Source organism: Argiope bruennichi, chromosome X2 (genome assembly GCF_947563725.1).
Source record: "Argiope bruennichi chromosome X2, qqArgBrue1.1, whole genome shotgun sequence".
Classification (NCBI taxonomy): domain Eukaryota; kingdom Metazoa; phylum Arthropoda; class Arachnida; order Araneae; family Araneidae; genus Argiope; species Argiope bruennichi.
In genome coordinates, this window is record NC_079163.1 from 65,867,678 (window position 1) to 65,878,964 (window position 11,287).

At 27.3% G+C, this 11,287-nt stretch overlaps 1 protein-coding gene across 2 annotated transcripts; it reads right to left on the minus strand.

The window, feature by feature from the left end:
- Positions 1-11,060, minus strand: LOC129959934 (ARL14 effector protein-like). Of its 2 annotated transcripts, XM_056072851.1 has the most exons (4): positions 10,861-10,955; positions 9,978-10,080; positions 8,525-8,796; positions 1-357 (listed from the first exon to the last, which is right to left on the minus strand). In XM_056072851.1, exons 2-4 carry the CDS (start codon positions 9,981-9,983, stop codon positions 129-131), a joined length of 507 nt encoding a protein of 168 aa, XP_055928826.1. In that variant the 5' UTR covers positions 9,984-10,080; positions 10,861-10,955; the 3' UTR covers positions 1-128. The 2 variants fall into 2 exon arrangements, with proteins under 2 accessions (XP_055928826.1, XP_055928825.1); XM_056072850.1 differs by lacking the exon at positions 9,978-10,080 and having other exon boundaries at positions 10,861-11,060.
- Between the last annotated feature and the right edge of the window lie 227 nt (positions 11,061-11,287).

An 11,287-nucleotide genomic window follows, 5' to 3' on the forward strand; every position in this document is an offset into this window, starting at 1 on the left:
TTAAAACGACAAAGAAAATTATTTTATTCATGTAAAATGGTTAGATACAGAAGTGCATTTTGAAACATATGGCTGAATAGAAAAGGATGAAAAATAAGGGGGCGAAAGGCGTCGTGTAAAAGACTGATTTAATTTCTTTTCGCGAAATGACTTTTGAGGGTATATTGCGTGCCCTCAATATCCATGCTTTCATAGATCCAAGCACGATCATTGCGGCATTCATGCCCACATTTATTTGAAAAGCAATATTCACATGGAAGGAAACATCCCTCGCAAGTATTATTCATGCAATCACATAAATCAAGCTGCGTTTCTATATGTACACCATGAGAATCAAACTTCGGTTCTTCCTTAGGCCTGAAAAATATAAGTATAATAATAAATTAATTTAAATATATGCTAGTCTGTATCAAAAGGTGACTCTGTTTGAAAGTCAGAAAATTTTAACTTTAGAACTATTTAAGCAATTTTAACTAAGAAAATTGAAAGAAATACCAGGAATCAAGTAGCAAAAAGAATTATGTGTTAAATCTAATTTTAAAACCGTTTCAAATATACAATAATAATTTCAGTATTTTAAAATTTTATTAGAAGTAACGGTTTAACAAGAAATACAAGAACTATTTTGGGAAAGACTCATAATTTTAAACTATTTTCAAATGACATTGGAGTTAACACCTAGCCTTTCTAACTTCCTAAAACAACAGCATGATGCTTCATCAGCCATTTAAGCATATGTAATTAATATCAGATCTGAAGCAAAAATGAAAAGCTACCATAAAGTTAATAAATTGAAGACTATGAAGAATGAAACAGTTGCTCAAATTCTGCAATTGAAGTACAATATTAACAGTGTCAATGCTATTAATTTTTAAAAAAATGTAACTAATAGTTAATATACTAATATGGGAAAATGCTGCACTTTAAAATTCTTTTATGTTTCAGCTTATTCAGATTTCATATTATGAAAGCATTTAAATTTCACTGCCCTAATAGGAAAAATTAATGGAAGACTTTATCCTTTGATGACAATATACACTAATAAATCATAATACAAGAAGTAATAGTAGCTACATCTCCTACAAAGAGACAGAATACATTTTAAATGTTTCAGCTTCTCAAAGATGATTTATCAATCACCTGTTGTGAATATACAAGTATCCTGCATCTTAATGCAAATTTAATGTAATTAACTGTGCTTTATTATTCATTACTTTTTATTCAGTTACATCAATTACATATGAAAGTTTTAGAAATAAAATTTAAATCTGGAATGCACACTGTGACTTACTAGACTTTGAGTTTCATCTAAAGTCAACCTTTTTTCACTACAAGCACTTGCATATTAATTGTGGTATACTAACTGGCAAACCTTTGGCTTATCTACACACTCCTGGTACACTTTCAGACTTAACCACATGTCATTGGAAAATAAAGTAAATAGACAAATATTACATATTTGTAGATTAATCACTGATATGTGGTTAGTACACAAGAAGCAAATATAGTATTAGAAGGAAATTAAGTGGAAGAACTAGAAAGGAATTATTTTAAATGCATTTTATTGATTAACAAAAAAAGGCTTTAACTAAGATAAAAATGGCATTTGATTTTATAATATAAATCTAGATAATTGTGTATTATCACATACTATTGATGAAACGTGGCATCGATTGCAAACAATGGCAGAATGCGACATAGACTGAGTATTAAGCTAATAAATATTAGCAAATCAGATTGTGCCTTTAATTGGTTCATTCTCTCAAGGAATGGACATTATAGTAAAAATTCCTGCAAACTGGAAAAACAGTCCACATTATTTGACATTAAAAAATGACTCATGAGCTTCAAAAATCTCAGGTTTTTAATATTAGAGGAAAATTTGCAAAATGTTTTTATTCATAACATGTCAGAAAAGCAAAATGGAAAAAATAAATAAATAAAATATATTAACCTCAAAAATATATTTGATAATAAATGTGATGAAATTTAATTGTTATTGCAAAATGCACTGGTGTTATCCAGTGCATTTTGTAACGTTACCTCATTGAAGATTATAATTGGTTACACCTCCAAGTTAATTGACAGGAAAAACGCTGTTTTATGTGCATCCAAAACCTTAAGTTGTTGATTAAAATGCATATATTAATAGTAAATTTCACCATCTTTCAAAATAATCCCCCCCCCCCTTTTCCTGGCTTGATTTCAAATATAGAAGGCCAAACTAGCATTATAAATCTTTGTTTACTACTTTAAAAAACCTTTTATATATTATAAGCTATATGCTTACATATAACCTGCAAATATATTAATATCTATCAATGAAAACCTAAATTATATATTATGTTCTATAAAATGAATGTTCATATTTATTCAATTTTTATATGCATTCATTACAAATGTTATTAACCTTTATATTCTTTAAACATTCCGGTAAATGAAAAGTATTTCAAATAATTTCGGGTAAATACTGTCTTAAAATCAATGAAGTACATATAATGAACTAATTACAAATATTTAGTCCACAAACTGAATGAATTATATCACTGTCTAATTATACTCTGTTTCACCCTAACTTGGCAGTAGTGTATATTCTAGGCAAGCCGAATCGCAGTCGTTGTCAGGGGAACTGGGTTGCTTTAAAGTACAAAGTTACTAGAAATGAGATCGCTGGCGAAACTTTATCTCGCAAATTTTTCGCCAAATAGTAAATATTTATTTACTTTATTATATTATCACTTTTTCGGAGAATTAATTGTTTCCTTATTTTCATTATTTTTTCAATATTATTGATACATTATTTTAATAAATCATTAATATTATTTCATTTCGTTTCATCGTTTCTCAAAAGAAAAACCCTAAATCTTTCAATATTCGGTAAATCGTAATTCGGCTAATGTTTTGTGAAAAGATATCTGTATCAACGTTCATATCTTTTAAAACTTTATCTAATGTTGGGATCTCATTTCTACGAAAAAATGCATGGATTTTTCGTCAAATATAGGATAGTGTAAAATCATCATATTTTACAAGACCTGAATGTTTACCTACTGAGCCAGGTTGCTTCTTTCCAGGGGTACTTAAAGGACTGGATGCCTTTATTTCTTTTTTCAAAAGGAAAACTGTTCATTGCGAAACATCTGTAAGGTGCGAAACTTTATCGACAATTTGATTGATGGAATCGTGAGGGTTTTCTCGGAGTCGAGAATAAACATTTAATATGTTTCTGCATGATGCACTTTTTGTTGGTTTCACTCGTCTTGAAGGTAGGCACAGCGAAGTCGGTGATAACACTTTCTATTTTTCAGATATTTTAGAAGTAAATAAAAATGACGAATAGAATAAATATTCAACAATCAAAACTAATAACTACTAATGTGATTAACAGTATTAAAAATATCAGGTGGTAAAAAAGCGAGAATAAAAAAGTGCGAAAGATGATAACGGTTGCGAACTGAATGAAGCTGAGTTGCTGGAGACGTAAAAGAAAAGCGCGCCAAATATTTGACCTTGAAGAACGGTTCTAGCCAAGGTGGAATTCATTATGTCCATCTTTTAGTTTTATTCGTTCGCTTTATTTACAAAATACTTAACAGATAAGCACTTCTAACTTGAGAATAATTTTAAATACATACTGATAAAAAAAAGGATTTCTGTAATTTATGATATTATTTGATAAATTTCCGCGCATTTTAACTATTTTAAAGTCAGAATTGATGGGGAACTCTTTCCCAACGCGGAGCGTCACATTTTTTACCTTTTACAATACTGCCAAGTTAGGGTGAAACAGAGTATAATATAACATATCAATACATTTCTGTATTTAACATTTCTGTATCATGCAATTATTTGTAATTTGTGTTATGAAAAATAATTCATTATAGTTAATAGCAATACAAATCATGAAAAGCCTTTACATGTTATGCTGTTAACAATTGAAACTCATTTAATATAAATCTTTATCAGTAGTTTATAGTATTTACTGCCTAACTATAACTAAAAGTGTGGTTCAATATTCACACAGGCAGCTGTAAATTCTATTGATTTCCATAAAATAATACATGCTTGCATTTAATCAATTTTAGAACAAAACAATAGAACACATTGTTAAAATAAATAACATGCTCAATATTGTTTATTACATTAAATTCAACATACAAAAATTAAAAAAAGAAATAATTACTTAAATTTTAAAAAAATTACGATGCCCTGCTTTTAACCTTTCGTCGGGCGCAATGCAAATCCTAACACGATTGGGTGCAATTCATCTAAGAGATTAATGTACTCAATTAATGCAATTTTTAAATGTATGTTAAAAAAAACATATTAAAAAGAACTTTTCACTTACATTTGAGTATATTTAGGCTTTTAGATAACATTCTAATTTTTCTTTGCTGTTTTTATTGATAAATTTGAAGAAATCATGAAATTGTTCCAAAACACTTTTTTCGTGACTTCATCTCACAGATTAGTTGCACCCAATAGAAGGTTAAATTGGATGATGTATAAAATGATTTCCCTCAGTCCAATACAGATTGCCCTGATTATCTGTGACAGTGAATTTTAAAAATCACAATTCTACATGGGGCTAGAATATATTACGTTTTTGAGTGTGTTTTAGAAATGTGGGGAAAAAAAAAGTGTGTGAATATCACTCTCATTGGTAATTTTTAGACAATAAAATAACAATATTCTCTAATTTTCACCATTAGAAAAAGCAAAGAGAAGTATGCAACAATTCAACTTACCTGATATAATAGCTGAAAATTTCTAGTGATATGATAAAAAATTCTCTTTATTAATACTTAGAATTTTCCAAGACAAATTCATATGTAAGGGAAAAAAGATATTGGCCATTGCTATGTAACTCAAAGTTATGCAGAATTAAGAATTTGGATGAAACAAAACACAAAATAACATATTGGTTTTCATAGTAAAAAACATTGAATGCTTACTTAACAAAAAGCATTATAAAACCTTTTTTTTTTTTTTTTTTTGCCAATTTATTTAATTGAGCATCAATTTCTGCAGATTTTTTCAATCATCCGTAAGATTTCCTCCCTTCTTTTGAAACAATTTAATATACAAAGCTATTTTGAATTTGGCGGATATTCTCTTCCTCCTCCCAAGCCCCGAACTTTTTCTGCTTTCCTAAAGCTTTATAATACTTCATATAAGCTCATTTCGTACACTGTAGCAAATCACTTGAGATCAGAACATTTAAAACACCTTTATAAAATTTTGTCATGATGTTCTTAGACCAATTAAAGAATTTATTTGGAGAGCTTCAACAGGCATAACCTTGTTGATACTAAATCCAATTTTCATAGTCACATTGCCATGTGGCAATACAAGTTGCGTAAATGTGATTTTTACAACTTCAGATAGATCAGAAAATTCTTTGTACCTCAAAACCATAAAATAGAAATCATCTATGTAAATTTGTTTGTTAAATTAATCCAACTTTTCTTTGTACTCATTTTTTAATGTTTTTGTTTTGAGGAAAATTTCATATTCTTGATACTTTCATATTCTGAACATGCAATGATAATTTATGATTTAGAAAAAAGCCATTTACTTTTCAGATAATACTGCATTATTTTTTAATTAACGTGAATTTAAACGAGATTCAGCTTTCAAAATAGCAATATTTTTGGACATGCATTTAAATACTTTTTTGAATTATTCTCCACCAATAAAAAATACTCTGCTAAAAAAGTGCCTTTCTTCAATTTCGGTAGCTCTTCTAGTATTCAAATAGCTATAATCACTATAGAAATACTGGAAATCGGACTGGCCTATGCAGAAGAAAGAAGGAATAGAAAAAGGATGAGATAAACAAATAGTACAGTTTAGTTTTTTTAGATCTATGGTGACAATCTTTTACTCCCGATATAGGGAGATCAGTAATTTTTAGATGAGAAAAGTTAAATTAAAAATTCCTTGTACTTCAACAGTTTTTATGGGAAATTTTAAAATCCCCTGCATTTTTCATGTTTTATACATGATTTTTATATTCCTGGTTTTTCTTGGTGTATGGCAACATACTTATCAATTTTTTTTTATATTTTTTTATTTATACAATTGTTTTCTGCTTCTTAATTTTGTGTGCATAAAATTTTGCAATTTCAAATTAACTCTTCTTAATAAGCTACTCGCAAAGACAAAATCTGTACTTAACAGATAAGGAAACAAATTAATATTGCCTTATTATTCAGAGTTTAGTTGCATTTACAGTTTTAAGTCTCTATCACGCTGGATAGCTGGTTTGAAATCAACTACAAAATTTGTGCGAAATAGGCAGAGGAGAAACTGAATTTATAAAAACATACCTAAAAAAACGTAGATGTATTTTCCTATTTTGATTCAGTAAAAATGATTAATGAGCATGTAGTAAAGAATGATAATATATCTAAAAACATTTGATCTTATTGCAAATTGATAAATTTATGTATTGTTCTGTGTATATACTTTAAATTCTATTTCTTCTCCAGGATGTTAGAGCCCTAATAAAAACTTTTGGCGGTTTTTACATAATTTCTAATTTTAAAAACTTCTTTCAATAAATTACCTTTTACATACACCAATAAGTTTTTATATTTACTCATTCTTTCTAAGTATATTCCTTCCCTGTTGAGTTGATTTCAATAGGTTATTGCAATTCATTTCATATTTCATTATATTTCATCTATGATTTCCATTTCTGAAATTTTGTTAATTATTTCTTTAATCTCTTAAGACTATTATTAGCTTTGTCTTAATATGTTCAAGTTTTTATTCAACCTATGCTTCCTCCTCCCCCATCTCTTGTATTTATTCATAAATTTTTATTGTATGAGGAATCATAATAAAATAGAAAAATTGTTTTTTCTTTAAATAACAAGTTAAAAATTATTAATCTTTTAGATCAGTAGAGTATTATTATTGTCTGTGATTTTGCATAATCTCAGTCTCAGAATATCAATAAATTTGTATTTTTTTATAAAATATCATTTTTAATAAAACCGCTTAGGAGGTTTCAGTTAAAAGTATTCATAGTATATGTTTATGGTTACTTATTGGCCAATAAGGTGTGGAAAAAAAAAAAAAAACACCAATGCCACTTATTTCAATGGCAGCATGTGCCAAGCTGGCATTAAAACTGAAGTGCTTTCATTGCAAAACTAGAATATGCTTTAGACTCAACTGTGATGAACGAAAGTGCCTTTGAAGTGAACAGCACCATTAAACAACACAGGATATGTTGTCTCAGAATGGCTACATTCACTGCAACTGCTCCATGTGAATGTACCCTTAATCGCCAAAAACTAGACATCTCAGATGTCGTGTGTATTGTAACCAGTAATTAATCACCTAAAAAATTGCCAAAGATGACAGATTGTTAAAACGATAGTGTTAGCCAATGGCATGTAGTTAATCTAAAACAGGGGTGATAATAACTCTATTTTAAAAAATTCATGGTAAGTACAGAATAAAACAGAATTTCAAATATTAATGTAATGCATGTATGAAAACTAATTTTATCAAGATTTAGTAGCTAATTTTTCATCTGCATTAAATTTGGATATTTCAAGGCTAAAGTTCAAAGCATCAGTATTTTCTGTTTTTAAGAAAACTAATAAATATCTGATAGTTTCTGATTTCTTGGGCAACAACTTCTCATCAGTCAAAATTATATTGCAATTAAAATAAAAATTTCACATCATTTTCATCAAAGCAATGGAAATTGCTGTTTTACAATATGGAGCAGAACTCAAACTATTAAACCTGAGGATGATGATTAATATCAAATCATTTGTCTCAATATGTAATCAGTTCATTTGATGCATGTCTGTTTGAAAATACATTTATTTTCCTCTAAAACTATTAATCAAGATTTCTAATAAATAAATATATATTAATCATTAGCATAGATTCATAAAGAGATGATTCTCAAAATTCTGAACATAAATCTTCAAAATTTATTTAAACATTATGATGATCTATTTGTTCCAGACACAATTATACCAATTTCTTGTGGGAAACTTTTTTGCCATCTGAACAGAATTTCAATAAAGAAGTATTCAATTTTCATTTTAAAGGATAATAACTAAAACAGCCTGCAATGTAAAATTTAATGAGTTATTCTCTGAAAAAAAAATCTAATTTGATGATTGTAATGAATTCTGGTCATAGAAAATTCAAAAAAGTCACAAAAACTTTAATAAAAAAAAAAAAAATTGAAGCTGTTAAAAAAAAAAAAATTTCAAATGCAGATTAAATCCAAAACACAAACACTCCTAGTGCCTGAAGTTCACCAGGAGTATGTGGGTAATCCAAAAGTTCGACAATGGCAGGCTGTTCATACAAAAGTAGCTAGAAAAATACGTCTAACCTATTTTAGACAATGGACATTAAAACATTCGTTCATAACTATTTTTTTCTTGATATGAACATTACTTGATTTATATATGATCTATCAAAACTAAACATCTACTTGTACATAAATAAAACAACATAAAAGAATCTAAAATGGATCACAAACTTTTTAACTTCATATTCATTTGCTTTAGCACCATCCTGAGAATTTTCTTCTTCTTTGATTACAATCTTTCCGGGATCATGTTCATTTGCTTCAGTACCATCGTAAGAATTTTCTTCTTCTTTGATTACAATCTTTCCGGGATCATGTTCATTTGCTTCAGCACCATCGAGAGAATTTTCTTCTTCTTTGATTACAATCTTTTCAGCATCATGTTCATTTGCTTTAGCATCATCCTGAAAACTTATTTCATATATCATGTTTTCATCATAATCCTGAAATAAATTGATGAAATAGTAAAATTATTTATTTTGCAACTTTTGAGAAATTACCAATTTTAAATACTATTACTCAAAATTGAAGAAAACAAAAATAGAATTTTTTATGACTAGAAAACAATACAAAAATTAATTATTGTTGGGGAAAGCTAGGAGAAATGAGACAATTGCATTTATATCTAAATAAAAGATTAGAATATATTTCTAATTTCTTCATTAGAAAGAGAAAATATGGCGTCTTGCTTGATCCTAGCTCGTACGTATCAATAATATTATTTGTGTTTAAAACACAAAATATGATTTTCATGCACTTCATCAGAAGTAAATGCAAATTAATATTTTTTCAATGATTTTTTCCAATCTTATGATTTGTTAAATAAAGATATATTAAATGCATAATAAACTCAGTGTTTATAAACCAACAGTCAAATTAAATTTAAATGTACTATGTTTTATGCGATATGTATTTTAAAAGAAAAGTGGGAGAACATCAATGAGAGAGAAATGGGATATGCTTGATTACATTTAAATACATTGTCTGAATAGCTAAATATGCTAATGATTAAAGCTTTTAATTTCTCTTAATGTTGTTTCATAAAATAAGTTGATGGTGTGTTGCCATGCGATAGAAAATTTATAATTTAAAATTTATTAAAATGTATAAGCTAGTATATGTTGTTATTTGATATAAAACAGACATATGTATATATTTTAAATAATATAATGTACAAGAAAAAAGGCGAGCTTCCATTAACCAAAACCAAAAGTATTGAATTAAATTCCACTCTTTTTAAAAAATTTACTTAACAGCACCAGTGTCTTTAAATAAGTTTTGTTATTCTTTACTTTTGTTAATAATTGTATCATATAAACATGAATTCATACTGTAGATGATTCTGTATCATTTCACAGAAAAAAAAATATGTTCTACCTAAAACTTAGTTTAACAATTTCAGTTAAGGGAAATTGTACTGTAAATATTATAAGGAAATATGCAATATAATAAATATTAAGTAAAGAAAAGAAAATGAAGTCAAGTTATAAAAGTTATTTATAAAAAGTTTTGTCGTTATAAATTAAAAAAAAATTATAATTTCATCATTTTTATGTAAAAATGCCATGAATATGGAAGAAAAAGCATCTAGAAAAAGAAAAAAATATATTAAATAATTACGTACTTCCATCAGTGGTATTGGTTATTAAAGAAAATAAAGGTTTTTATATAATCGGCAGCACAAATGAAGATTTCAAAATCACCTCTTGTTCGGTATGCCCAAAACCCTAAATCATTCAATGAAAAGGATATTAAAATACATTATTTATTAATTATAATTTCTTAATCTTGTCCCCATACCTCCCTCAGTTAAGGGAGGTGTGGGTCAAAAATGTTATAATTTTTAACTAAACAAATAAAAGCTAGTTGTTTGTATTTTGCTGTTAATATATTTTTTTAAATAAATTAAAGAACATATTATTTGGCTTTTATAAATATAAATGAAAGAAGAAAAAAAATGTATATAAGCGGCAGCACAAATGAAGATTTCAAAATCACCTCTTGTTCGGTATGCCCAAAACCCTAAATCATTCAATGAAAAAGATATTAAAATACATTATTTATTGATTATAATTTTCTTAATCTTGTCCCATACCTCCCTCAGTTAAAGGAGGTGTGGGTCAAAAATGTTATAATTTTTAACTGAACAAATAAAAGCTAGTTGTTTGTATTTTGCTGTTAATATATATTTTTAAATAAATTAAAGAACATACTATTTGGTTTTTATAAATATGAATGAAAGAAGTAAAAGAACAAATAAATTGAAATCTGTCCCAATCCTCACAACTTTCCTCTACTGTTAAAAATAAATAACAGATAAGAAAGATGTTGAAGAGTTTAAGAGTAATTTTTTTTTGATATGGGACTAATCAAAAAATTAATTTTAACGTGCAGCATAATACCTTTATATTGCTTAGCAAATAAATATAAGTGCTCTTTGGTACATTTCACTAAATATCTGTAAATGCTATTTAGTTCAAATATATATATATGCATTATGTACTCACCGGCGGTTCCTGTTTTATCTCACGATCCAACAAAAAAATAAGTCCTGGATATGCATCAGTCATGTTTAGAGAAATTAAAATGATGTTAAATTTTTCTACAAAGACTATTTGTCTATCTTAATCTTTTTATTTCAATCAAATATTCAAAGGACGCTTACTTCGAAACCAATTTCAGGCTTTTTACAATGGTTGAGTTGTACATGAACTACAATTATTTTATGAAGAATGCAAAATTAAAAATATTAAAAAAATATCAATTAAAGATTTTAATTTATTTCTGCATTATAATTAAAAGTTTTTTATTACTAATGAGACACTGAATGCTATTTTCAATATGACAGAAAATATTTATTCTTTTACAATTAATTCTTAACTGTCAGTATGCGCTGTTTGAAATGATCTGAATTATTAATTTAAAAATCTTCTG

Excerpts from the sequence above, each read along its gene's own strand:
- LOC129959934 (XM_056072850.1), bottom strand. The coding sequence starts at position 10,923 with ATGACTGATGCATATCCAGGACTTATTTTTTTGTTGGATCGTGAGATA. Across the intron at positions 8,797-10,860 it reads AGATAAAACAGGAACCGCCG|GATTATGATGAAAACATGAT; the intron begins GTGAGTACATAA and ends AATTTATTTCAG. Across the intron at positions 358-8,524 it reads AATGAATATGAAGTTAAAAA|GCCTAAGGAAGAACCGAAGT; the intron begins GTTTGTGATCCA and ends TATATTTTTCAG.